The sequence below is a fragment of the Moschus berezovskii genome, chromosome 8 (assembly GCF_049115385.1).
Source record: "Moschus berezovskii isolate FMDL1 chromosome 8, NW_MosBer_1.0, whole genome shotgun sequence".
Classification (NCBI taxonomy): Eukaryota; Metazoa; Chordata; class Mammalia; order Artiodactyla; family Moschidae; genus Moschus; species Moschus berezovskii.
In genome coordinates this window covers 69099779-69127606 of record NC_142467.1, presented here as the reverse complement: position 1 = coordinate 69127606, position 27828 = coordinate 69099779, and the positions used below count along the sequence as shown (strand labels likewise).

Genomic DNA, 27828 nt, shown 5'->3' with positions numbered 1-27828 from the left:
TACGTACATCTTCACTCCAGGTGAAGGTGGCGGCAGGCGGGAGTGAGAGAGAGGGGTCATGCACCCCATGTCCTGGCCAGGTTGACCTCTCCCAGCCCCAGGACCAGCTAGAGAAGGGAGACTCCAGAGACCCAGGTGGAGAAGGAGAGACAGTGGCGGTTCCGGCCTGACCAGGGTCCAGAGAAAGGCTGGGGGGCCCCTAAGGCCACAACAGGAGCATCTGGGGAGCGGGGACAGAAGCCACAGGCTGACAACCATCACCTGGGGAGAAAGTGAAGCAGAGGTCAAGGGTCAGCAATGACAGCAACAGGAGACCTGGGTTCAGGTGTCATAGACCTCAATTACAAGGTAGCAAAGTGACCCAGGGACAAGCCTCGGGTGGAGGGCCAGGGTGCAAGTCCCAGCTCCTCCATGGTCTTACCCTGTAACCTCTCTGTGCCACTGCTTCTTCCACAAAATGAGAAGATTGTTAACAGTGCCTTTTTTGGAGTTGCATGGGAATCAGTACAGATGTGAGGAAGGTTTGAGCATGAGGCCAGGACACAGCAATTTCTGCATTGGCTGCGATTATTACTGCCATCGGTGTTATTTCTCGGGTCACAAACAACTCAGGGAGTAGAAGGCAAACAGGTCGGACCCTGGCACATGCACATACACAGTCCATGGCACTGCACATCATTTCAGATGATCCACAGGACCACCTCCACCCCTGGAGCCCTTCCCCAGGCTGGGAACCCTGTCTCTGCCTACAGCCAGGCCTGGCTGGGGGCAGGGAGCAGGCCAGCGCTGACGGAGGGGAGGAGGCAGGAAGAGACTGTTGTCATGGGGACGGGAGAGCAGCCCAACCTGGCCCAGAAGGCCTCTCAGCCTTTGGGGAAATTCCACAGCCTGTTTCCCTCCAGGAGCTGAGCCCCCAGCTCCCAGCTTCCTGCCCCCTACCCCTGCTCCAGAGCCTGCCTCTGCCTCCTCCCACAGACTGCCCTGGTACCTCGACCCCTCTGCACCCCAATTCAGCTGCCTCTTCCCAACCTAGATAGGCCCCCATCTCACCCCAGACCCCCCCCACCAGAGGCCCTAGAACCATGGGACCTGTCTGTCCCTCCCCCACTCAAGACGTCTGAGGCTCCAGAACTGACAACCCAGGTGGACCTTCTCACCCACCTGCCTTGCCTCGAATGCCAGCCCTGCTGGACCCAGCCCTACTGGGCTCACCTCCCAGGTGGCCAAACGCTGCTTCTCTGATGGATTTTTACCACCAGTTAAACACATAATTAACATAACAACTCAGGGAGTGAGTGCTGATGGGGACAGGGTTTCCTTTGGGGGTGATGGAGTGTTGGAATTAGATGGGGAAGGGGGCACAGTTCTGTGAAGAGACCCACTGAGTTGTGCCCTGTAAATGGGTGAAGTGTGCAGCATGTGTCAATTTCTAAGATGCGAAAAATCTGGCACATTGGGGTCAGACGCACCTGGCTCAGGGCTCCCGTTTGACGACGCCTCGTAAGTGCAGCTCGCTCTCAGCGGCTACGATGGGCTGCCCGTTCTGCAGGTGGTAGTCAATCAGGTGGCTGATGCTCTCAAAGAGCACGTCCTTCGTCCGCACCTAGGGGCCAGAGCCCACAGCGTCAGCACCACTGGGAGAGCCGGTGGTGGCAAACTCTTGGGCCACCCTAGACCTGCTGACGGGGCACTGAGTTTTCACAATGCCTCCTATAGCTCATGCACAAGTCTGAAAACCACTGGGTCAAAGACTTCAGCCACAGAACTACATGTGGACACAGGCTCCAAAGTTCCAGGACCCGGGGGTCGTGGCTTCCTATAGTGGATTGAATGGTGCCCCCTCACCAAAAAAAGATATGTCCACAACTTAACCCCCGAAACCTGTGAAAGGGCTCTTATTTGGGAAAAGCCTCTATGCAGATATGATTAAGATGAGTTCATCTTGAAGGACAAAGAAAATGTGGTACATATATACAAATGGAATACTATTCAATCATGATAAAGAATGAAATAGTGCCAATTGTGGGAACATGGGTGGACCCAGATATCATCACACTAACTGGAGTGAGGCAAATACCACATGATGTCATTTATATGTGAAATCTAAAATACGACACAAATGAACTTATTTACAAAGCAGAAACAGAGTTACAGATGCAGAGAACAGACTTGCAGTTGCCAAAGGGCTCAGGTTGGGGGAGGGACAGATTGGGAGTCTGGCCTTAGCAGATGCAAACTATCATATACAGGATGGATAAACAAGGTTCTACTGTAGACAGAGCACAGGCAACTGTACTCAATGTCCTAGGATAGACCATAATGGAAAAGAATATTTTAAAAAATGTATATATGGAAACTTGCCTGGCTAAGAACCTGCCTGCCAATATGCAGGAGACATGAGTTCAACTCCTGGTCCAGGAACTAAGATCCCATATGCTGCAGAACATCTAAGGCTGTGTCCCACAACTACTGAAGCCCAGACACCCTAGAGCCCATGCTCCACAACAAGAGAAGCCACCACAATGAGAAGCCTACTCGCCACAACTAGAGAAAGTCTGCATGCCTGCAATGAAGACCCAGCACAATGAAAAAGAAAGAAAAGAAATTCCTTAAAGAAAAAAAATGTATATATGTGTATAATTGAGTCACTTTTCTGGTCAGCAGAAATTAACAGAGCACTGTAAATCCACTATCCTTCAATTAAAAATTAATTTTAGAAAAAGAGTGAAAAAGGATGAGTTCATCTTGAATTACTCAGGTGACCTCAAATCCAGTGACCTGTGTCCTTTAAGAAAAGAAGGACTGGGACAACACAGAGACACAGAGAGAAGCCAAGAGAAGCCCTGAGAAGCCGAAGGCACTGGGGTGATGGGTCCACAAGCCAAAGAACAAGAATTTCCAGCTGGTGGCGCGGCCTGAACCAGATCCTTCCTCAGAGACGCAGAAGGAACCAGTCCAGCCAGCACCTGGATGTCAGAAGTTCAGCCTCCAGAACTGGGACAGAACAAATCTCTGGTTTGAAGCTGCCCAGCTGGTGGTGGTCACTGAGAGGGCAGCCCTAGGAAACAAGCACACCCCAGGAATCTTCTGGACACAGATCCAAAACTCAGAACCACCAAATCTAAACACCGCCTGCATCTTAGAATGCTGAGAAAATCTCAGCAGACCCAGATGCAACACAGACCCCCTTGGGAGGCTAATACCACTTCAGACAGGGGACACAGCAGTGAGCAGTGTGATTAGGTACAAGGGAGGAGGTGGAGAAGAGAACTGATAGAACAGGGGCCTGGAGCCGTGGTCCCACCTGGGCCAGGCTGCACAGTACCCACTGGAGTGTGCCCTGTTCAGGGCACAGAGCACACACAGCCCCCAGGGTGGTGCGTAGGATTCAGCTAGATGACATAAACTGTTTTGTTGTCGTTCAGTCTCTAAGTCGTATCAAACTCTTTGTGACCCCATGGACTGCAGCACTCCAGGCTTCCCTGTCCTTCACTATCTCCCAAAGCTTGTTCAAACTCATGTCCACTGAGTCGGTGATGCCATCCAACCATCTCATCCTCTGCCGTCCCCTTCTCCTCTTGTCCTCAATCTTTCCCAGCATTGGTGTCTTTTCCAGAGAGTCAGCCTTGTATTTATCACTCAAAGACATCACTGTTTGTAAGATGCTTTAGTGATGATAGAATGTGGAGGGAAAGTACATCTTACAGTTGATGAAATACGATACTTTGTAAGTCCTGAAAGGCCTTGAGATTGGAAAAGGTTCTCTAACACCTCCAAATGCTTTATAGACTGGGAAATCCTTTGTGAAAGCTAAAACTCCTCTAAAACTGGAAAATACTTTGTAATTCTGAAGTACGTGGTAAAGGGAAACAGGATCTGTAAACATAAAGGGCTCTGTAATCTGAAAAATGCTTTATTAAACCTAAAGGGTGCTTAGAATGTGGGCGCCCTGGATCTCGGACAGAGGAGAGAAGCCTGGGCCCTTCCCGCTGACCCGATGCCCCCACCCCCACCACACGCAGCCTCCAGTCCTGCCCCACACCTGCCCCCTGCGGGTCTAACTCTGCACTCTCTCCCCGCATCCTCAGCACCTGCCCCCGCCCCGCCCCCCGCGCCCACCTTACCACGCCCTCAGGGTCCACCAGCAGCAGGTGCTTGGGTTGCCCCGCGTGCATGCCAGTGAGGACGTACTGCCCAGGGTTGGTGACGCTGTCCCGCACGAGGAAGTCCCCGTCCGCCCGAAGCAGTTTCTCTGCCGCCCGACGGCTCATCTGGCCATGGTACCAGGGCTCCTGACGCAGCTGCTCCTCCGTGGGGGCGATGGGGGCCCGGCGGGTCGGGGGGCTGGGCCACTGATCCTCCACGGGAAGGGGGGCTGCCACCAAGCCAGCCGCCACAGAGCACTCATGCAGCCTCAGGGCATCCTCGAAGGGTCCTGCGGGCGGGGACAGTGTGGGTGGGAGGGGCCTGGGCTGCGGGGACCTGCTCCTTCACCCTTTACTGGTCCTATTAGTAACTCAATATATTCTCTTGGATTTTCTAAGCATACGCAAAGAATGAGCATTTCTTTTTTTCCAATGTGCACACCTATTTCTTTTTTCTTGTGTTGTTACACTGGCTTCCTTCCCAATGTTTATTATGCCTCTTGTTTCATCATCTCGTTCTGACTGCACTGGCCAGGACCTCCACTACACATGCCACCTCTTTGATAGACAACAGACTTTCCTTTCTTTTCCAGACTCTAATGGAAAAGCTCCTGTTGGTTTACACAGGTTCCCTATGGCTCCCAGCAAGCACCAGTGCCGCCCTCCCTAAGACGGTACCACATAGCTCAGACACCCTGGAGTGCGCAGAGACAGCCCTGATCCCTGCCCTGGTGTGTCTGCGCTTGCTTTGCAACACGCCTTGATCTCCACTTCTGGTCCCTTGGGAATCCCTCCTCCCTGACTTCTCCAGTGATCTGAGAGAGGTTGACCCAGCCTCCAGCTCCTAAGACATGTGACCAGTCCTGGCCAATCAGCATATGCCTATCACGCTCCTGGCCTAGTGATTGGCTGGGGGAAGTGAGACCATGACCCAAAGAAGGCAAATCTGAGGCAGCCCCAGGACTTCTAATGGCAGCCTGGCAACAAGCATCCCTTTTCGCACTAGGGTTGCTGGACCACCTGGCTGGGCGCCCAAGCGGACAGCCTGCCTCAGGAGCTCACACCTGGGGCACCTCCTTTCTCATCTGAGACTTCTCTGAGGGGCCAGTGGGACCACAGCAGGGGTTCATGTCACTGCCTAGCATGTCATCAGGCGGTGGGGGAGCGGGGCTTTGCAAACTGTGAAAGAGGGATTTCCGGCTGGCTTGGGAGTTCCTCAAAGACCTCACCAGGGGAGGTGTGCTGGGAGTGGGAGATGACCCTACCTGGGCGAGCACGGAGCCAACACGTCCAAAGTGCTCATGGAAAAGGATGGAGTTTGAAGTTGTGGGAAACAAGGAGGGTGTTCTGGACACAAACCTCCTCAATCCGATCGAGCCCTCCCTCAGGCTGGGGGAGGGGCTCCACCATCTGCTAGATGTCGATCAGGCCTCCCTTCTCAGGCGGGATTTCTGGCAACAAACCAGAAGGGGCTTGAGCCTCCTCTCTCAGATCATGGATCACATGAAGAGGGAGCTTAAACTCATTCATCAGACTGAGGAGACCCAAAAACAGGGAGCTAGGCACGTCCGCCCTGCAGACTGAGTACCATAGAGAAGAGCCCACTGCATCCCCATCACATTTTTCCAGGACACGAGCTAGCCCCTCCCGTCAAACTGGGGACCCACATGGAGAGGAATCTGGGTTACCCTCAGGAGACCGTAGGGTCCCACGGAGGAGGGAGTCCCAAGGGAAGCATAGCACACAGCCCATCCCCCACCAGACCACAGGTTGCTCCAGCGTGGCCCCACCCCGCAGGCCGGCCTGCCCCCACTTACGCATGTCGAACAGATCCTTCTTGGGGCTATCCTCGGGCCGCAGGGGCTCAGGGCCGTCCAGACCCTGCGTGTTGACGTACAGATGGTCCTCGTAGTCTCGGGGGCCCCGGGCGTCCGCCTGCACATAGCCATCCCCGGGCTGGGCTGGGATTGGAGAGTCAGAGGGGCGTGAGTTCAGAGGAGCACAGGGTCAAGAGGGGAAAGCCCTGGGGAGGGGTCCAAGAGGGGCGGCCCGCCCACGCCTGTGTCCCTCCAGGAAGCCCGCCCTTTAGCGCAACAAGGTCAGGAGTGGAAAACCCCATGAGAGCCCAGCCTGGGGGCTGTGAGAGGCGCGGATGTCTACGGAGCCCCATACACACACACACACCCAGGCCCGCTAGTCTACCAGGCGGGAAGGTGGCCCAGGGACCAGAGCGTCCCAGTTTCAAGAGAAGGCAGAAACCCTGATGTTTATGTTAAATCTCCACATTTAAAAAGTAACAACAATAAGACTCTGCTCTCCCTGTAATTATGTTATCAAGTGAGGCACAGGCAGGTCATTCATTTGCTCCTGTTCTATTTTAGAGTTTCCTTTCTGTTCTTTTCTAATTTTGTTTTGAATGTGTGAAGCATTTAAATGGTTCAAAAGCTGCAATTTTGTGAAACTGGTATCATTGGGTGAGTCTCTTCTGGGGTCCCTCAGTGCCCTGTGGGGATTCCACTGGGTCCTCCCCAGTTGGCCTCTGCCCAGCTTCAAAGCCTCACCCACCGTGTGTTATCATACTGTTGGACTTGTGCTGACCTGATAGGTGAAAAATGGCATCCAGGGGGACTTTAATTTCCATTTCTCTTATTTTGAGCAGGGTTGAGCATCTTTTCCTAGGTTCCAAGGACATTTGTGTATTTTTCTCTTGATCTATCCATCCATTTCTAAACATCTCCATTTTTAATCCTTGGCAGGGAAATGATGATCTTTTAGTACACTGTGACCAAATCCAATCCAAGGGCTTGAAGCTACAATCTCTGCTTTGTACCAGTTAAATCCTTAACCCTCATAGGCAACTGGGCTCACACACAGCTCTACCCTCTGCGGGCATGACAGGTGAGTAACCTCTCAGTGCTTCAGTCTCTTCCTCTGCTAAATGGGGAGAACAGGAGTAGCTTCTTCACAAGTAGCGGTGAAGACCAAAACCTCTGGCAGAAGTTATGATTCGATAAAATTGCTAACATCATTACAGCCCTGGGTGGTTGATGGGGGCAAAGGGGTCTTGGTCCAGCCTTCCCAGTCTGCACAGAGGAAGGTGCAGATTCTCCAAGCTTTGTACAGTCACAGTGGGATGGGAAAGAAGAAATCTCAGTTGCAGGGGTCCAGAGAATGAAAATTCCTGGACATTGGAGTTGGGGCACTGATGTATAGATAGGAGTTCTTGGTCAGAGACTTGGGAAAAACGTGATATGAAGCAATAACTTCGTGTGCAAAAGCTCAGGGGGTAGGAAATGCTAATGAGCTTAGGGGTCAGGTGTGAGCAGCCCATGTCACAGAGAAATAGCTGACCAGGGCCAGATGATGGCTGGGCATCTACTTGGCACCCAATGCAACATATGTTCTTTAACCACAGGTGCTGGGAGCAGTAGGGTTCTGATGCTCATCAGTGAAATGCCCAGATTGTTTGGGAAAATCTTTTTTTAAAAAAAAGTTCAACACAGATGTCAGCACGGCTGTAAGGAAACAGGCAGCCACGGCAGGGCTGGTGGGCAAACAAATTGCCCAACCACGTCAGGGAACCATCTGGCAGCTTCCCCTGCTGTGATGGAGGTGTGCACGCTGTCTACAGCTCAGCATCTGTGGGAGGGACACATGAGGGGGGCCCAGGGGGCATCTGCCGCCGATCAAGAGGGGGCCACGTGGACAAGCAACTGCAGGGACAGGGGGCTGGCACGTGGCCATTCAGAAGATCCCACTGAAGCAGCCAGAGCCCCTGAGAGACTGTGGGTACTCACAGCCCGTCCTCATTTCTTTGGGGGGTCCATTCACATAAGGGCTGAAAGGAGACACACAGGTGCCAGGGGGTAAGCTCAAGACCTCAGGGCTGGGGGCTAAGAGGATTTTAGCCTCCTCTGTCTTTTTAAATGTTGTATAACAGGATAAAATGCTCATGGGCTTAAAACTCTACCATTTGTTAAAACCTCATGGTGCCTGATGGGCAGCTCTGTGATTTCCATCGCATGAATCAGCGGCTGCTATCCTGGGCACAGAGTCTACGGAGACTCTGGACAGCTGAGTGGTGGACAACTGGGGGCCACTGTTGTCCTGGCCGAGCCCTAGAAAGTGCCCGAACATCTGTGGGTGAGGGGGTCCTTCACGTGGTGGGGACTACACTGTGGTGAAAAGTGAGGGGGGCGGCTGCCTAGCACTGGTGCAGGGGTGAGTCCAAGATGGGTTTTTACCTGGGAAAGTCAGGTGGAGGGATGGAGCACACACTGCTGTCAAAAACTGAGAAAGCGATGTATGTCTCAACTGACTTGAACGTGCATGAAAATTCTAGAAAAACCAGAGAAACTACTCCCAGTGGCTGCCTGATCAGGGAGGTGGATAAAGCAAATGGGGGCAGGGGACTGACTTTTTGGTGGATGCCTTTGGTATATGCTGGTGCTTTGAACCACTAACTGCAGTGTCTCTGCCCAACATGCAAGGAAACCGGTCACACAGACAAAAAGCAGATGCTGTCAAATCTCTAAGAGCCCAGGGAGTGACACGATCTCACTGGCCAGACTGGAGTGACCCAAAGAGGAGAAGCGATGTGAGGGATGGTGGGGACTCAGGGACACCGGAGCAGAGTGTGCTGGATGGTACCTGATGGGCCTACGTCCCACTGCAGGCCGCGGGCATCTCTTCGAGCAGGAGAGGCTCCCTGAAAAAGAGAGCAAGGGGTCCCCCTGTAGTGTGCAGGCCCAGACCCCCAATCGCCCACCCCAACCCTCCTGTAAGTCAGATTCCATGCTCAGCTCTGTACTCATCCCTCCCTCAATCTACCCACAAGCCCCCGCCTGCCTCTGCTGTAGCTGCCTTCCCCAGCCCAACTTGGAAGGCCTGCCCCCAGCACATGCTGTTCCTTATACCTGGAGGTCCTTCCCTACACTGCTCTCCAAGGCAACTCCTATTGACCCGTTAGGGACCAGCCCAAGTTCTGCCCTGGGGACATCCTCCTGACAGGGACAGTCAGTCCCCCATGGACATTCTGGTCACCCTCCTCAGAAGCCCTGATTCAGTCACGGCTGTGGTCATCGTATCAGTGTCTGAGATGGGAACTCTATTTGGTGTGTCCAGAGAGGGCTCAGCAGACCTGGACAGTTTAGGGAGGAAGGAGCAGGGGGCAGGAGAGACCCTCTTCTAGGATCACGGAGGCAGGAAGCAAAAGGAAGAGCTAGGGGTTGAGCCCCAGGACTTGGCCCTTGGGCCCCCCTCCCCAGAGGTGTGCTGAGGCTGACCTGGCCAAGGGCACCGAGGACCCCCAGGGCACAGGGCTGTGTGAGGGCGAGCCTGGAGTCCACCAGCCCACCCGGGGGCGGCTCCTTCCCGGGGAGGCTGTTGTAGTAGTTGTGTTCCGCCTCCTCTTCGTCTCCCCAGGCCGAGTCCTCCATCCCGGTCAGCCTGCAGACAGAGAGCCAGCGGGAACATGGGCCCCAGCACAAGTTGTGGGGGGACAGACGGCGCCGAGGCCCCCAGACTGAGTTGTGCACCATGGGGGACAAGCCCGATCCAGGGACCCTGACCCCTCCTCTATCCACTGGGCAGGTGGTGGCGCCAGGAGCTGTTGCTGATGGAGGAACTGGGTGTCCCTTTCTGTCCACCAACAGGGGCTCTACACATGTCTCAACGGTTTGGCTAAACTGAGAGGGGCCTCCACCCATCCCAGCCACCTCAGCCCCACCACGTGGCCAGGGCATGACACCAGGCTTGCACCCTGAACCCGGAAGCCTTAGGGTGGTGACACCATCAGCATTATAAAATGCCCTCACTCACTGGCCATGGATGGCGCCTTCGAAATGTGTGCTACAGATGCTTATCCAGGCAAGTTGGCTCCTAAGAGCAAAACGGGGGAAGCCACAGCTTGCCCCTCAGTCAGGGGCAGACAGCAGGTCTCAGGGGGGCTCCCAGAGGAGGGCTCTGCAGCCAGGGGAGGGTAGGGGGTTGAGGTGGCCCCAGGTAAAAACTAGCACTCATCCATGTACTAGGGGCACCTGATCCCACGTGAAGGCCAAAGGGCAAGCTCAGCTGTACACTGCTGGTTCTCATCTGGGCATATGGGACTCTGTTAACATGTCCATTCATTCACTCGCTACTCTAACCAGTTCCCATCTGTTCAGATATTTAAATAGCCGATCACAGGCCACTGCCTGAATTTGCCAGCCAGGAGCTCAGGATGGCTTCTACCCTGTTAAGCCACAGAACTGTCAGATGGTTAAGAGAACATCAGAAGAACTGCATCTGACACGTGAAAGTCAGATGGAATTCAGATGTTTGTGTCCATAAATAAAGATTGGCTGGCAGGCGGCCCACCGACTGCTCACACGTCCTTCTTGGCTGCCTTCCCGCTACCACGGCAGAGGCAGGCAGGCAGTCTGGCCCTTTGCAGAAGTGCCGGCCACCCCCATGCAGACTAAGGATGACAGCATGACAGTCACTGCCTGCCATTGGGCTCCCTGAGTCCTCACCTCTGCTAGGACTGGAGATGCTGTTATCCTGGGATCCTCACGGTTGAGCAGTGGGCCATGCTGTGGGGGGCCCAGAGCAGGGAGGGGGCAAGGATCCAACCCCAGGGAATGGGAGGGGCAGGGCCAGCAGGGGCGCTCGCGAGTGGGGATAGAGGGTCAGGCCAGTACCTTTCCGGGGGGACGACGACCCTGGGGGGGCTGTGCAGGTACTGTTTGAAGCGCAGCTCGAAGGCTTGGCCTACGGTGCTGATGACGCTCTGGGCAAGGCCCTCACAGCACTCCAGGATGTGACAGGCTGGGGGTCGTCAGGCAGCATCAGCGGGGTCTCGACTGGCTGCAGATCCAGCCCGCAGCCCCACCCGCCCCCACTGGCCTCACCTCTCTGGTTGATGGGGTCCTTGGCCACGTAGGCCACATAATCCGCCATGTCCTGGGGAGAGAAGGCAGCAGACACAGGAGTCCCAGCAACGTTGGGGTGGGACTGATGGGCATGCAGGGCATCGCGGGGCTTTTGGGGACAGAGGGGCTGGAAGTCCACTCCCACCCATCTGGGGCCTTACCGTGTCACCACCGGACGCGAAGGAGATGGACTGCATGTGATGATTGGCGATGATCTGGCCAGAGAGAGACCACCAGTCATGGGGCTGCCGTTTCAGTTGGGGGAGGAGAGAGGGGCTTGGGCCAGTCACTAGAACAGGGCCACAGTGGGGACCAGAAGGACAAGGGCTGGAAGTGGAGACGTCCCCTCGACGGAATGCCAGGATGCCCAAAAGCCCTGCTGGATGGGGAGCCATGAAGCCAGGGCAGGATGCAGAGACCCACAGTCACACGCCCACATACACGGGAAGACAAACCTCCCCCAACGGGTGAACATGTGCACACATGGGCACAGACATCCAATAAAGATACACACAAAGGTACATGGGCTAAAAGCCTCACACAAACCACACCCTGCACACACACACACCTTCATTTATAGACACACACACACAAATTCCCCACTCCAGCTGTTCAGAGAAACAACCACTCACACACTCACACACGCTCCAGCCCACCTTCACACCTTGATGCATCACACGTTGGCCCTCACACCCTCCCACACAGACACCCAGGCACAGCACATGCACACCCAGACACTCACCACTCTCACGTTCAGACACATGCCCCATGCCACTGTGGAGGCACTGAGGAAACAAAAGCAGGAGCCACTGGAGGCTCCTGACTCTGCACTGTCAACCCAGCACCTCACCTGTGTGCTCACTTGCATCTATTTGTTTATTTGCAACTTCATTTGCAGCATCTGCTAGTGGGGTGCTCATTTGCATGAGCGTGCTGATTTGCTGATTCACATGTTTGTTTGTGTCCATGTGCTCACTTGCATGCTCAATAGCACCTATTCGCCACCACCCACTGCTGCCCTAAGTGGTCATGTCCCTCCAACACCCAGTAAGCACCAGAGATGCCCAAGCAGGGCTCTCTCAGGGTCCCCCATGGTTCATTCAGCCTGTCACCCCTCGGGGATACTCAGGGCTCCCCCTAACCGACCCCTGCCTGGGGAGGCCCCCACTGGCGTCCTGCTCAGGGTTAGCCCAGTGTTCCAGATAGAGTCCATGCAGAGGTGGACAGGGAGGTGAACTTGCTGGCAGCTCCCCGCCCCACAGCTTCCTCCCCAGGGGCAGTCTGAGCCCCCTCCCTGGGGCCCTGGCTTCAGCTCATCTCCTCCACGTTTCCCACGCTCACACCAGACCACAAATCACAGCACTTCCTGCCCCAAACTTCTGAGGAGGATAGCAGTGCTGTCTGGAAAAATCCCAGTTCCTCACCAGAATCCTTGCTAACCTCTCAGGCTCTATCTCATCAAGTGACCTCTGCTCAATGTCCTCTCACCTCTCCACTCAGCGCCAGCATCACCACCTCCAAGAAGCCCTCCGTGATGCCCCTGCTAGGTCACAGTGCCCTATGCATGCTCACAACCCATGCCTGGCCTCACAATCCTACTCAGAATTCATAGTTATTCCCTCCTTTCTGCAATTTTATTTTGGCTATTTGTTTCCACCAGAAGATTCCATGCCTCGGTCTCGCCTCCTCAGCAATGCAGACAATGGGGCCGAGACCTTCTTTGGGAGGCCGTCCTAGGAGCTGTGGAGTGAGGAGCAGTTCCCCTGGCCCCACCCACTCGTCGCCGACGTGAGGGCAGCGGCCCCTGGCCCAGGGCGGGGCCTCAGCACGTGTCCAGGTGAGCAGTTTACCCGCACTTGCAAGTCGAGAGGGCCGCGCCCACCTTCCCTCCGGGCTTCACCTGGGTGAATCCACAGACCCTCAGCCAGGCCCTGCTTGGGGCTGGAGGGGGCAGAGGGCGAGGCTAGAGAAGGCCGAGGGCGGGGCGGGCGGCGCTCACCTGGCGCGTGGCCGGCACCGAGAGGTTGAGGCCGTCGATGGAGATGCTGACCGCAATGCTCATGCCCGCGAAGCGCAGGTTGCTCTTGCCCAAGATTGAGGCCAGGGCCTTGTTGGGGGCCTGGGGGGGCAGACGGCAGGGGGGTTGAAGGGGGCAGCCTGGGCTTCAAGAAGGTGGGACCACAGTGGAACTCCAGATGGGGCAGGTCCTGGGATGGCCAGGAGTCTCCCCCTCACTTCCACCCGGGGATCACAGGCCCCTCACCCACCTTCTTCTTCCAGGAGCCCCGAACGCCAGGCACCGCCTCATGGAGCCGGTTGATGGCTTCCCTGTGTGGGCGGAGGGGGAGGGGGCTTAGAGAGCTTGGAGGAGAGGGGGCAGGAGCTCAGAGAAGGGTAAAGGCTCAGAGAAGGCAATGGGCTGAGGAAGGGGTGGTGCCTCCTGAGGGGGAGGGGCTCAGAGGACAGAGGGATGCTGGGGCAACTGGTGGCCTAGACAGGGACTCCCAGGCTCCCAGATGCCCACGCCATGTGCCCGGCAGATGCCCTTGCCCTCAGCTCTCCCCCTCCTGTCCTCTGTTTCTGAGAAACCACCGGACCCCTGAGCCACAGCCCACTTGAAGGCACTGGGGTCAGATTTGGGGATGCTGGCACAAACCTTGAGCCTGGACCCCAAGTTCTGTGTGACCACAGGCTGGCCAAGATTCCCACCTGAGGCATGAGAGGATGCCCTCTGCTCTGGGCCCTCCAAGACAGGGGCCGAGACTGACCCCCCAAACCTAATGGGAGATACTTTGTAAAACGGCTCATCCCTGGGGAGGGACTGGAACTTTTACAGGATCCTGAAGGTTGGGCTGACACACAAGTTCTTAACAATGTGCTGCTAGTGGAAACCAAGCCCTCAGCCTGACAAGTGGGAAGGTCAAATGGAGCAGTAGCTCGTCAAAATGGGTAAGGCAATCCCATCCCCAGGAGCACACCCAGGAGAACTGAAAACACAGGTGCACACAAAACCTGCATACATGGCCACAGAGCACAACTCACAACAGCCCAAAAGGTAGAAACCACCCGAACGCCCATCAGTTGAAGATGGATAAACAGCCCATGGTCCCTCCTACACATGGGAGCATCATGCAGCCCTGAAAAGGAGAGAAGCCCTAACACTCCCTACCACGTGGATGGATCCTGAAAACAAGATGCTCAGTGAGAGAAGCAGACAGAGGAGGACATACAGTGTGTGATACCATCAATGGGAAAGATCCAGAACAGGCAAAGCCACACACAGAGCGGGTGGGTTCCTGGTTGTCAGGGGTTGAGCGAGGAGGTTGGAGATGGCTGCTCATAGGGGCAGGGTTTCCTTTTGGGGTGATGGAATGTTCTGGAATTAGACCATGGTCATGGTTGCACTGGGCTTCCGGGGTGGTACCAGTGGTAAAGCAATGGCAGTAGTGGCACTGCCAATGCAGGAGACGCAAGAGACTCGAGCTCAATCTTTGGGTCAGGAAGATCCCCTGGAGGAGGGCATGACAACCCATTCCAGCATCCTTGCCTGGAGGATCAGGTGGACAGAGGAGCCTGGCAGGCTACAGTCCATGGGGTCTCAAAGAGTCAGACACGACTGAACGACCGAGCACCACCGCCTCCACTCCCGGCACTGAGTGGCGCCAGACCCTGCCCCAGCCAGCCTCACCTGGTGACCTGGGTGCGTGTGCTGAAGTCCAGGGAGCGCATGGAACGGAGCACCTCGATGCAACCCATGTACTGAGGGGAGAGAGCACAGGTCAGCACCAGCTCCGCAGAGCCCAGCCGGGGGCCACCGTGGACCCAAGCCCCCTCCAGCGAGCACCCCCACCGGCCTCCCCTCCTGCCACCTGGGGCTGGGGGCCCACTGTGGACCCAAGACCCTCTCCAGTGAGCCCACAGCCCTCCCCTCCCGCCACCCGGGCTACAGCCCCCGCCCCCATCCTTAGGACAATGCCCAACCTGGCCACCACAGGGCCTTTGCCCCTGCCGCCCCCACACCGTCCTATTTGCAGCCTGGCTCCTTCCCCAGCTCCAGGCTCCTGGTTGCCTCCTGAGAGCCACCCTCTTGACTGTGAGTTGTTCCCTGGCAGCTGGTAAATTCCTTCAACTCAGTCTCTCCTGCTCATTCTCTTTCTGTTCCACTAGAATGCCAGCCCAGGAGGACCGTGTGGGGGTAACCCTGCTCACTTCTACATCCCAGGGCCCAGGGCAGGGCCTGCAAGCAGATGGTGGGTGAAAGCCATCTGGCCCTTTGCAGGGGGGAATGCTGACTCCTGCCTGGACCACCCTTTCCATGGAAGGGAACTCAGAATCTCCAAGAGATGTTGCTCAGGGGCAGCTGGGGCAGGGGTACCAGACATGGGGGCCACCAGCGCCCCCAACATGGTGTCTGCGCTGCAGGAGGGACCTGGGCCGACCACATGCAGCAACTGTCATGTGATCACATGACATGTGTCATGGATGGGAAACGTCCAGGACAGGCAGGCCCGCAGGGACAAAGAGTGGGTTCCTGGTTGTCAGGGGTTGGGGAGGGAAGGGGTAGGATCACTGATAATGGGGACGGACTTCCTTTGGGATGATGGAATGTTCCAGAACAGATAGAGGTGGTGATTTTACAACCTTGTGAAGGTACTAAGTAGCACTGAACTGTTCTCTGAAATGACTCATGGTTAATTTAGTTACGTGATTGTACCTCAACTTTTAAAAAATGATTCACACTCATACATTTTGACCTTGAAACTCCATTTATAGGACTTTATCTCACAGAAGCCCCAGCCCCTGGGCTCCAGATGTGGGTACAAGTGGCTGTGTGGGGGCACACACTCCACTCCAGGGCTCCAGTGGGCTGGTATTTACCCCCAGTCACTCTTGACTCTGCAGCCCAGTGCAGGGTGGCCAGAGTGCCCACCGACCCACTTTGCCCCTCCTGGGCTAGTCCCAGGGTGCCAGCCACCTGTCTGGTCCCGACACCTGATGCTGCTCTGAAGTCCTGCCAGCCCCAGCCTGCCCCTCCCTTCCCGTGGGAGATACAGCACTGAAGAAGTAAGGAGTTGCAGACACCCCAAACCTTGACACATTTAGGGTTGCGAGGTCCAACCCAGGAGGCCAAGGTTGGCATTTCCAATAAACAACAAATATTTTCTTAGTGTTCAGTTCAGTTCAGTCGCTCAGTCGTGTCCAACTCTCCGCGACCCCATCAATCACAGCACGCCAGGCCTCCCTGTCCATCACCAACTCCCGGAGTTCACTCAAACTCATGTCCACAGACTCGGTGATGCCATCCAGCCATCTCATTCTCTGTCATCCCCTTCTCCTCCCGCCCCCAACCTTTCCCAGCATCAGAGTCTTTTCCAGTGATTTCTTAGTGTAATATGTCCCAAATAATGTATAAGATGTGCTTAGGCCATTATCCGTGCTTACAAGAACTTTACATTTAACTGGGCAGCTTGCATTTTTGCTAAACTAAATAAACCATGGTGCTGGGAATGGAAGAGCTTGCAGTTGTAAAAGGAAACAAAATTTTAATATATTTATATGCAAATATCTCTACAATACGGTATCAAGTGACAGGAGCAATGTGCAATTAGAGCTCAGTGAGTGCCTTTTGTGTGGACAAGGGGGCCAGGATAGAGCGCACAAGTGTAAAAACAGCCCCCAGCTCCTCCCTCCCCCTTCCAGGTCCTGGGCTGGCCTAGACGGAAGGAGAGGCTGGAAAGGCACCTGTCGCTTGCTCCCCCACTGCTTCTGGGGCCCTGCAACCCTGCCAGGCTGGCCTGCCTGATGACAAGACAAGGTGGCCTACCCCATCTCCCCAGCTGACATGGAGCCTGTCATCACGTGAACGAGGAGACCCTCTAACAGAGCACGCATCTGAGGGGGTGTCAGTGCAGCAGGGCCCCAGTGTGAGGGGTCTAACCACCCCCCCCAAGTAGTGTGCAGCTCACCCTGTCTCTGCAGCTGAAATGTGGCTGAAATCCTCCCATGCCCCAGCCCCTCCCTGGATGAAGTGGGGGCACAACTCAGCTGTGCAGAGATGGGCTAGGGGTCCCATCCCGGAGGACGGAGAGCAGACCACAAGGGCACAGAAGGTGAGGAGGAAGCTAAGGGAGTGCCAGGCAGTGATGGTAAGTCACTTGTCACATGCAGGCCTGATCCAAACTCACTCCACCTGAACCCCCGTGATACAGTGACAAACCACCCGCAGGAGACAGAGCCCCAAGGACACGAGGTACAATATGAACCCGCATTCTGGGCTCCAGGATCACCTGCAGTGTCACCCAGAGTGTCACCAGCCACACAGGCAGTGTTGTTGTTCAGTCAATAAGTTGTGTCTGACACTTTGCAACCCCATGGACTGCAGCACACCAGGCTTCCTTATCCTTCACCATCTCCCAGAGTTTGCTCAAACTCATGTCCATCCAGTCGGTGATGCCATCCAGCCATCTCATCCTCTGTCATCCCCTTCTCCTCCTGCCTTCAATCCTTCCCAGCATCAGGGTCTTTTCCAATGAGCTCGCTCTTCGCATCAGGAGGCCAAAGTATTGGAGCTTCAGCATCAGTCCTTCCAATAAATATTGAGGGTTGATTTCCTTTAGGATGGACTGGTGGGATCTCCGTGCAGTCCAAAGACACATTGATGCTTTTGAATTATGGTGCTGAGAGAAAGTGGTGAGGCTGCAGCAAACTACACGCTTGGGGACAGACCCCCCTAAATCCAGGGCTTTTGCCTGAAATGCCCCAATTTGTAAATGATGACAAGAAAATTTTATTCTTAGGACTTCCCTGGTGGTCCAGTGGGTAAGAATCCGCCTGCCGGTGCAGAAGATGCAGGTTCCATCCCTGGTCCAGGAAGATCCCACATAACAGGGAGTAACTAAGCCAGAGCGCCATGACTACTGAGACAACACTGTAAGCCCGTGCTCTGCACCAGAGAAGCCACCGCAATGAGAAGCCTGTGGACCGCAGCTAGAAAGTAGCCTCCTCTCACCGCAACTAGGGAAAGCCCACATGCAGCAACAAAGACCCAGCACAGCCATAAATAAATTGTTTTTAAGTTTTAAAGAACTTTTTAAATTTTTCTTCTTTATGTCTTTTTAAAGAAATCCTTATTTTTAAATAGAAGAGAGAAAAAGAAGGCAGAGGTCAAATTCAGCCTTGAGGCTGCCAGGCATCATGATCTCTGATCCAGAATCCCACACTCGCGGGAGGCCAGCTGTGGAATATGGACAGCGACCCACAGGAGGGCTTGCCCATGTCCCCACCCCCAGAACCTGTGAGCAGAGCCTTAGTGGAACAGGGTCTCTGCAGATCCAGCCAGGCTCAGGACGTCAAGATGAGACAGTCCGGGATTCAGGACCGGTCCTTAACCCAGTGACCGACGTCCTTACAGGAGGGTGGCAGAGGGACGGGGGCCTGAGACACAGATCGGGGGGGATAGGGCTGGGGCATGCAACCCCCGGAAGCTTGAAGAGAGGTTCTGCTCAGAGGCCCAGAAGGAACCAGCCCACCAGCACCTTGACTTTGGACCTGCAGAACCAGGAGAGAAACATTCCTGTGGTTTTCATTGCCCAGTTTGTGGTCATTTGTTACAGTCGCCCCAGGAGGCCGACAGAGAAGGTCTGGAGGGGGCCCAACCTTCCCCTCTGCAAATGTAGAAATGGAAGGAACCCAAAGCCCTCCCAAGGATGTAAGGGAAGAAATCGAGTTAAAGTGGGGAAACTGAGGCCCAGAGACGGGAAGGGACCTGGGCAAGCTCACACAACAAAGCAGGGCAGACACAGTGCAAGCACCCAGCTCGCCACTCTGCCCAAAAGACCCTCCATGGCTCACGGCACCATAGGCCCCACACCATTATTACTCAGTGTCTTCCTTCTAAATAAACTCCATTTGTAAACAGGCTCCATTTGTTTATTTCTAAAGGGCACTGTAGGAAACCACCCCAAAGTCTTTACACCAGTGAAGGGATAAATAAAATGTCACCTCTCAACATATTGGAATACTACTCAGCCCTGAAAAGGAGAGAAGCCCTGACACTCGCTACCACGTGGATGGACCCTGAGAACACGATGCTCAGTGAGAGAAGCAGACACAGAAGGACACACAGGGTGTGATTCCACTGATGGAAAACATCCAGAACAGGCTGATCCACAGACACAGAGAGTGGGCTCCTGGTTGTCAGGGGAAGGGGTGAGGGTGACTGTTGATGGGGCTTCCTTTGGGGTGCTGAAATGTTCTGGAACTAGATTATAATGAGTGTTTCATGAATCTATGAGTGTACTAAGAACCTCTGAATTGTACAGCTTAAATGAGTGAATTTTATGATACTAAAATATATCTCAGTTTTTGTAAATATGCATGAGGAAACAAAAGAAGAAAGAAAAGGAAATGTGCATGAGGTAAAAAGGAAACTGCATATTGTTACAGTAAACCTCGGCTTTGATGCCTAGCAGTGCTTCCTAATAACCATTAAAATAAACATATAATTATCAAAATGAAAAGACCCATTCAGGATGAATTGCCCATTTTTGCCAAGCAAGTTAGTGGAAGTTCGTTGGGCTCCAGGCCACTTGCAGAGTCTCAGAGTCTCCCTGCTCCTAAAGGAGGTTGAAGGACAGAAAAACTGGACTCTGGTGAGAGGGGCTGGAGGGATGCCAGCAAGGGAGCCCCAGGATGTGCACAGGACCACCTTGCAAACTTAAGCACATCCATGTCATTCTTCCATTTGAAGTCTGTCCCCAGGAAAGTACATCCCTGTGTGTGTGTGTGCATGCTCAGTAGGTCAGTCATGTCCGACTCTTTGTGAGCCCACGGACTATAGCCCGCCAGTCTCCTCTGTCCATGAAATTTCCCAGGGGAGAATATTGGAGTGGGTTGCCATGCCCTCCTCCAGGGGAATCTTCCCCTCCCAGAGATTAAATCCGAGTCTCCTGCATCTCCTGCATTGGCAAGTGGGTTATTTACCACTCGCGCCACCTGGGAAGCCCACAGGTATGTGTATATTGTAACAGAAATGAATGAGGCCTTTACCAGGGAGAAATGTCCCCTTAACTGTGTTAGTCTCCGGGGCAGCCGAGTGAAGCACCGCACCCTGGGTGGTTCAGAACAACAAGAGGTCTGGCATCTCCCAGCCGGGGGGATCTGGTATCCAATGTCCAGGTGAGGCCCCAGGGGAGGGTCACTCCTGCCTTCTCTAGCTTCTGGCAGCAGCTGGCCTGGTCTCACAGACATGTCTCTCTGGTCTCATCCTCTGTAGTCACATAGCCCCTCTCTACGTATCTGTGTCCAATTGTCCCTCATCTTATAAGGACCCCTGTCACAGAAGGTCCTGGGCCCCTCCTGACCTAGGATGACCTCATCTTGACCTGATTACATCTGCAAAGACCCCATTTCCCAGTGAAGTCACATTCTGGGGCCTGGCGGACATGAACCTGGGGATGTCATCCTTGCCCTTACACCAAGCGATCCAGTTCCCAGCAGCTGCATTGGTGACAGAATGTGCCTCCAAGCCCCCTGCTGAAAACGCACAAGCTGAGCTGGCCCACGAGCAGCATGAGCCACACTGAGGGCCGACACAAACTGCGGGGCAGCCTGCAACATAGCTGGGGTGTGCTTCAAAAGCTGGGGAGCCCCTGGCGTTGAGCACTGGGACACCCTGCACTCACACTCATCGTGGGTCCCCACAGAGCATCCTCCTGGGTGCTCATGTCTGTGAAAAGCCCTTTACAGTCACTGCTCCAATCTAACCCCTTTTTACACAGAACTCGAAGCATTTAGGACATTTTTGTTTGTTTACTTTTCTACTGTGGGCAAAATATAACATTAAATTTATCATTTTAATCATTTTTGAGTGCACAGCTTGATGGCATTAAGCGCATTCACATTGTCGTGCAACCATCCCCCCATCATCTCCAGAACTTTCTCACATTCCCAAACTGAAACTCTGACCCCATGAAACACTGACTCCCCGTCCCCTTCCCCAGTCCCTGGCCCCACCATCTACTTCCTGTCTCTGTGGATCTGACGCCTCTAGAACTTCCTGTGAGTGGAACCAGACAGTGTGCTTCCTTCCGTGTGTGGCTTCTCTCACTGAGCATCACCTCAAGGTTCATCCAGGTTGGAGCAGATGTCAGAACCTCCTTCCTTTTTAAGGCTGAGTAATATTCCACTGTGTGGATGGACCATGTTTATCTATTCATCCATCAATGAACACTTGGGTTGTTTCCATTTTTTTGGCTGTTGTGAATCATGTTGCTATGACTATGGGTGTGCAAATATCTGTTTGTTCTTGCTCAAGTCTCAGAAGAGGAAAATACTTTATATCCTAGATGCACACACACACACACACTCAACCTTACTCATATATTCAGCCATATATGTTTAGGCCTCCTGCTTTTTGGGGTATTTACCAACCAATAGAATTTCTAGATCATATAGTGGTTCTATGCTTAACTTTTTGATACGGTTCTTTTGTTTTTATTTTTTGGCTTCACTGCATGGCTTGTGGGATCTTGACCAGAGACTGAACTTGGGCTCTGTGCAGAGTCCTAACCACTGGACCACCAGGAGATTCCCTTGGTATGGTTTTAATACACCCTGAATTTAATGAAACAATCTCATATGCTGACAGAAGGCTTCACTTTTTGATATTCAGGCTCTACTGGGGTTGTCCACTATTGTGGAAGATCACATCGCCCACAGTGGCACTGGAGCTGCCAGAGTAATGCCTGGGATCAGCCTGCAGCTGTTGTGTGAGGGCAGCTCTATGCCCTGTGTGTCAAAGGGAGAGAAGCCCACACCCTCTACACTGAGAAATACTCTAAGTCATTGTGAATTGCTGTCCCTGTGTTTCTCCTTTTTATTGTTGTTTTATTATATCATGGTGGTTTGGAGGGAAATAAATGTGCAGGTAGATGTTATATTTATATTTGATGTTCATTTCAGTGTGTTTAATCATTCAGTCATATCCAACTCTTTGCAACCCCATGGACTGTAGCCTACCAGGCTCCTCTGTCCGTGGGATTTTTCAGGCAAGGATACTGGAGTGGGTTGCCATTTCCTTCTCCAGGGGATCTTCCCGATCCAGCGATCAAACCCGTATCTCCTGCATTGCAGTCAGGTTCTTTTACCACTTGAGCCATTGGAGAGGACGGAGGGTTAAAAACACTAGTAATAAATGAGCTGTGGCTAATCCGACAGGATTGCAAGCAGTTGGCTTAAGCTGGTGGTTCTCAGACATGAGTGGGTGTCAGAATCACCTGGAAGGCTTGTAAAACATTGATCACCAGGCCCATCCCAGAGTTTCTGACTCTGCCTGAGAATGTGCATTTATAACAATTTCTCAGATATCTGGGCACCCCACTCTGCTCAGCATTGGTTCAAGCCAATTTGGTGGCCCATCTCCCTTGCCATGAATGAAGTTTGACATCTCTGGCGGGTGCGGTGTGGGAATGGAAGGGATGGTTTTCTCTTCTTCCAGTGGACATGGTCGGATCTGCATATGATACCTGGTGCTGTGGCTGCTCTTTTGTGACCATGAGGACAGCTAAGCCAGCAAGCTGAAGATGGCAGTGTGAAAAGAAGGAAGACCTGGGTCTGCAGGGATATGGCCAAGTCATTGAATTAATCCACCCTGGACCCATCCTACCCCTTGCCTGCAAGGAATCAGCTGTATTTGCAGCTAAAAACACCTGAGACAAGTTAACCTCCCACAATTATTGGTACACACCCACTTACAAAAACCTGCCTTCAGGAAACACTGGGTGGCCCAGAGGCAGCCAGGCCTGGGGCTCTGAGGCAGCCCTCTGTCTCTCTGGGCCCCACTGAAAACTTTCTTTGAAAAGAACTCTGGAGAGGACATGATGACAGCACCCCGAAGAGCAGAAAGGACTTGTTGTTGGAATTTTCATGAACGTCTAAGAGTGCCATGTGCCAGGCAACCACGTGACCTCAGCTTAAAATGGAGCAAAATTAAAGATGAGTTCTTCAGCCACACCTGCCCATTCAAGTGTGCGTGGCCACATGTGGCCACCAATGGGATTCCGTGGAGCCGGAACATTCCACGCTGTGGAGACCCTCCAGGCGGCAGCACTGGTCAGGGCCAGTCACAAAGGCAGTTTAGGGAACATCACAGGATATAGTCTGGGGCTTTCCAGGAGAGGCGTCCTACTCACAGAAGGACCCAGCAGTCAGGAGGGGCCTCTTTTCTGCAGGGTGAGGGGGCAGAGGGTCTGATCTGGGACAGAAAAGGAGCACCAAGGCCAGACGCCTCCTGCCCAGGTGAGACAGGGGTGGGTCCTCCCTGCGTCCTCCAGCCTCTGGTGGAGCCGCCCTCCTGCCTGCCCTGCCCCAGGGCTGCATGGCCTGTGTCTACCTCTCCCTCCTCCACGCATCTCCACGGGGCCTTCTCTCATGGCCACCAGTCTCTGGATCCAGGGTGACCTCATCCTACCTAATGACACCTGTGAAGACCCAGTTTCCAAATGAGGTCAGGAATGAGAAGAACTAGAGCCCATGATGAGGTCACCAAGCTGGGAAATTAACCAGCCCCAGGCCCCCAACCAGCCGGGCTCTGCTCCCATGAGAGGATCCACGTCCTCCTGGTTCTAAACCGCTCTGAGTCATGCCTGTGGTGAGGCTGCTGATGGTGCCACAGCGGCCACGACCCTTTCCAGGTTCCTCGACACCGCTGCACCTCCAGGTCCTCGCCTAGAAACTGAATAGGAAACCTTGGGATGGGGGAGAATTTAACCAGGGGCTAGACTCCACACGCATGTCTAGAAGACCAGACGCCCTGAAGGCATCACTGCTCACCAAGCCTCCGTTTTCTTTTCAGGGACCATTACAGGGTTTTGTGAGGGTTCTATGATATCAGCTAGGTGAGTCAGCTGCTGTTTTAGCTTCCTTTTGCTGCTATAACAAATTAACATAAGTTTAACATAAATGTGTCCCCTTATAGTCCTGAAGGTCTGGAGTCCAACTTGGATCTCATGGGGCTAAATCCCAGTGTGGGCAAGGCTGGTCCCTCCAGAGGCTCCCCTTTTCCAGCTTTTCGCGGCCCCTTCCTCCATCCTCACAGCCAACAGAGCAGCATCTCCCGTCTCTCTGCCTCTGACCCTCCCCCCTCCCTCTTCTAGGGACCCTTTGATGACACTGGGCCCCCTGGGAATGCAGGGTCGTCCCCATCACAGGGGCCTTAACTTAATCCCTCCTGCAAAGTCCCCTCTGCCCTCTGAGGTGACATGTCCACAGGTCCTGGGACCAGGACAGGGGTGTCTCCAAGGCTGCTGGTCTGGTAGTTACTCTGCCACTCAGGTGGCAGCAAGTTCGGGCTGGAGAGCGGCTTCAGTTCTGGGTCTGGTGCTGGATTCTCACCGGGTGACAACTCTGCCTCTCTGGGCCTTGGTGTCCCCACCTTACATAAGTGAGGACAGCACATTCTCTCTTGAGGACCCAGGTCGCCCCCATCAGCCCCTGCGTGATTTGGGGCACAGCTGCTCCCGCCTTGACCTCACACTTCTCTGTGAACCAACTTGGAGGGGACTTGTGGCTCTCAGAACACCTGGGGGGGTGTGGGTGCAGAGATTGAGGCTCCCAAGGGAACAGAGCTGGACACTGGGGCTGATTCAGACTCCCTGCCCGCCCCCCTTTCGGGGCAGCCACACCAGGGCTCATCTCCAACACGAACCCCAAGGGAACAGAGCTGGACACTGGGGCTGATTCAGACTCCCTGCCCGCCCCCCTTTCGGGGCAGCCACACCAGGGCTCATCTCCAACACGAACGCTGTAGCCCCCTTCTCCCCACCCCCACACTGCCCTGCTCCAGGGCATCTCTGCTCCCCCAACAGTGCCCCAGCCTCCCCTGGCTCTCTCTGCTGCCCTGCCAGCCCCACCCCAGCCCACTTCCACAGGAAAGTTCCTTTCAGGCCAGTGCTGCTCAGTGACCCTGCCTAGAACCATCCAAAGCCAAGCTTGCCCGCACAGCCCCCAAATCTTACTCCTATGCTCCTCTCTCTGCACCAGCCCCACCACACAGGTCTCGGGCCAGTCCCCAAACCTGCCAGCTGAGCCCCTGCCTCGGATTCTCTTTCCCCAGTTGTTTCATGCCGAGGGCCTCCGTGGCTTTAGGGCTCAGCCTAAATGTCATCTCCGAGGGGCATCCCACCCACCGGCCCTGCTAAGAGCAGCCAGCAGTCTCTGACATCACTTGATTGTAATTTCTGCACAGCACCTGCCAATATCTGCCCCTTCCCTGTTGTTTGTCTGTCTCTGGTTTATTTACCATCAGTCTCTCCCTCTAGAAACCTGAGCCCCGTAAGAGCGGGGATCAGATGGGCCCCATTTCCTAGCATGCCATCAGCACCTGGCAGGCACTGGCACGCATTATTAATAAGTGTCTGCTGCATCGATGGCAACGTCCAGCCCACTGGAACAGTCCAAAAACCTACACCTCAACACCATGAGCATCTGAATTCTGAGCACTTCTAATCCCCACAGCCACGGCCCCCGAGGGGAAATAGTGGGAAGCCAAAGGCATTGCCCGGGAAACATCTCGCTACAAAATCAGTGTTGAATCCAGAGAAGCTGAGATTCAGCAAAAGCGGCCATGACCAAGTCAGAAGACTCCAGGAGAGAAGAGCAGGTCCTGAATGTGAGGCAGCCTGAGGCCCACTGGCCAGTCCAAAGCTCTTCGTTTCTAACCCACTCCCAGGGAAGCAGCGGTCCTGCCTGGACCACACCTGGGTGTGCACAAAGTCAAGGCCACTGCGAGCCGCCACAACACAGCACAACAAACTGGGGACTTAAAACAACAGAAATGTAAGCCTGGCCCTACAGTGCTGGAGGCTGGAAGCCAGGATCGAGGAGTGGTGGGGGCCCGCTCCCCGAGGGGAGGGTACTTCCAGCCTCTTCCAGCGTTTGGCGTGGTACGCGGCCACCCTGGATGTCCCTTGATTTGTGGACGCCTCACTCTATTTCTCCCCTTGTTGTCACTGGCCCCTCCCTGAGCGTTCGTGTCCGAATCTCCCTTTTCTTACGAGGATACCAGAGATCGCATTAGGGCCGCGGTAATCCAGTGTGACGTCATCTTAACTAATTATATCGACAAAGACTCCATTTCCACATAAAACCATATTCTCAGGCTCAGAAGGTCAGGAATCTGAGGAACACTAGTCAACCTAGTATGGGCTGGGTGGGGAGAGGCTGTAAAAGAAGCGAAGGCAAAACACCACACGCAAAGACACAGAACTCCAGGACCCTGGTCCCCACCCCAGACTGAAACACTGTGAATATACATCGGACTCTGATGTGACAAAGAACTGTGGGTGGGCGGAGTGGCTGGTAGCCTGGGGCGTGAGGAAGCATTTCACGGCGCGGCATCCCACGGGCCGCTCGCCGCTTCCTGATGGTTCATCAAAACTACCCACAGAGGCAGAGGTTCATATAAAACCAGGACAAATAAAGACTTGCTTCTCTGCAGCGCCTTCCGAGGCCCCGCGATCTCACACTTGGAATCAGGGACCTAGCGGGGCTCGGCCTTTCTGCACCCCACGTTGCCTACGGTCTCCGACCCTCCTGTCTAGAGGGAGTTTTCAGTGGGGATCTGGGAAGCCGGCCGCCCCCACCCGCGTCTTCTGTCCCCAGTCTCACCCAAGAAACGGGGGGCTACCCCTAACCTGCGCATGCGTGCCCCCCTCCCACCAGCCGCCCTCTCCCCGCCCCGCCCCACGTGACGCCGTGGGAACCTGGACCCCAGCGCATCCTGGGTGGGGGTGGCCAGCAGAGCACGGCTTGGCAGTTGGGGTCTAGCGTGATGGGGAGAGGAGAGATGGACAGACACCTGGCTTCCCGGGTCCAGAGTGTCCAAGAGAGAGACGTGGGGGATGGGAACCCCCGTGTCCAGACGGAGGTGTCCCAGGGTCCCGCCGGCGCACTCACCCTAACGACGTAGGAGACCCCGGGGCCCAGCACACTGGCGTCCGGGTGTAGCCAACCGTGCGCTGGCTTGTGGATGAAGCTGCCTTTGCGGATCCACTCGTCGGCGGGGGCATCCGGGGGCCCGGTCGCCCCTCGCGCGCTCCGCGGTCCCCTCACCCCGGCGGCCCGGCAGCGGCTGAGCGCAGGCAGCGGGCAGGGCGCGGCACAGCGCGTCTCGCAGGCGCCCAGGACCGCGGCCGCCAGCGCCGGGACGCCGGCCGGGCTGGCCGGCTCGGGCTCCGGGTCGGCGGCCCCCGCACTCCCCGCACCCCCAGCCGCCCGCGCCGCCGCGGGGCCGCGGCTCAGGAAACCGGCGGGGGCCGCGAACTTCCACTGCGGCATGCGAGGCAGCAGGGCGCAGAAGGTGGTGGGCGCCTCCGGTTCCGGGGGTGCGGGGGGCGCGGGGGGCGCGCGCCCGCCCGGACCCTGCGTCATGGCCGCGGCCGCCGGACCGAGCCCGACCGGGCGCTGCGCCTGGTGCGGAGGAGGCCCTCCCGCTCCCGCGCGCTAGCTCCCCGCCCCCGGCCCGGTGATGTCATCCGTCCGGCCCAGCGCGCAGCCGCGGGGGGCTGCGCCCCTGGGACCACCGGCCCTGGGCGCCCCGGTGCCCGGCGGGGAGACAAGAAACTGAGGCCCGCCGAGGGCACGGGGCTGATTCGGGGTCTGCAGCCAAGCAGGGAGCGAGGTTTCGAACCCAGCACCCGGGCGGTGACCCCTTACTTCGCCCCCCAACACGTCCCCCAAGTTCCTAGAAGGACGGAGATGGGAGAAACAGAAAT

General features: G+C 55.2%; 1 protein-coding gene across 1 annotated transcript; it reads right to left on the bottom strand.

Annotated features, from left to right (window-relative positions):
* Positions 1–2: 2 nt before the first annotated feature.
* Positions 3–27499, bottom strand: SHC2 (SHC adaptor protein 2). Its single transcript, XM_055429493.2, has 13 exons — positions 27011–27499; positions 14745–14815; positions 13324–13384; positions 13056–13175; positions 11218–11271; positions 11036–11087; positions 10826–10952; positions 9431–9593; positions 8796–8853; positions 5963–6106; positions 4125–4435; positions 1470–1603; positions 3–261 (listed from the first exon to the last, which is right to left on the bottom strand). The coding sequence occupies exons 1-12, from the start codon at positions 27482–27484 to the stop codon at positions 1475–1477; spliced, it is 1764 nt and encodes a 587-aa protein (XP_055285468.2). The 5' UTR covers positions 27485–27499; the 3' UTR covers positions 3–261; positions 1470–1474.
* Positions 27500–27828: the final 329 nt, after the last annotated feature.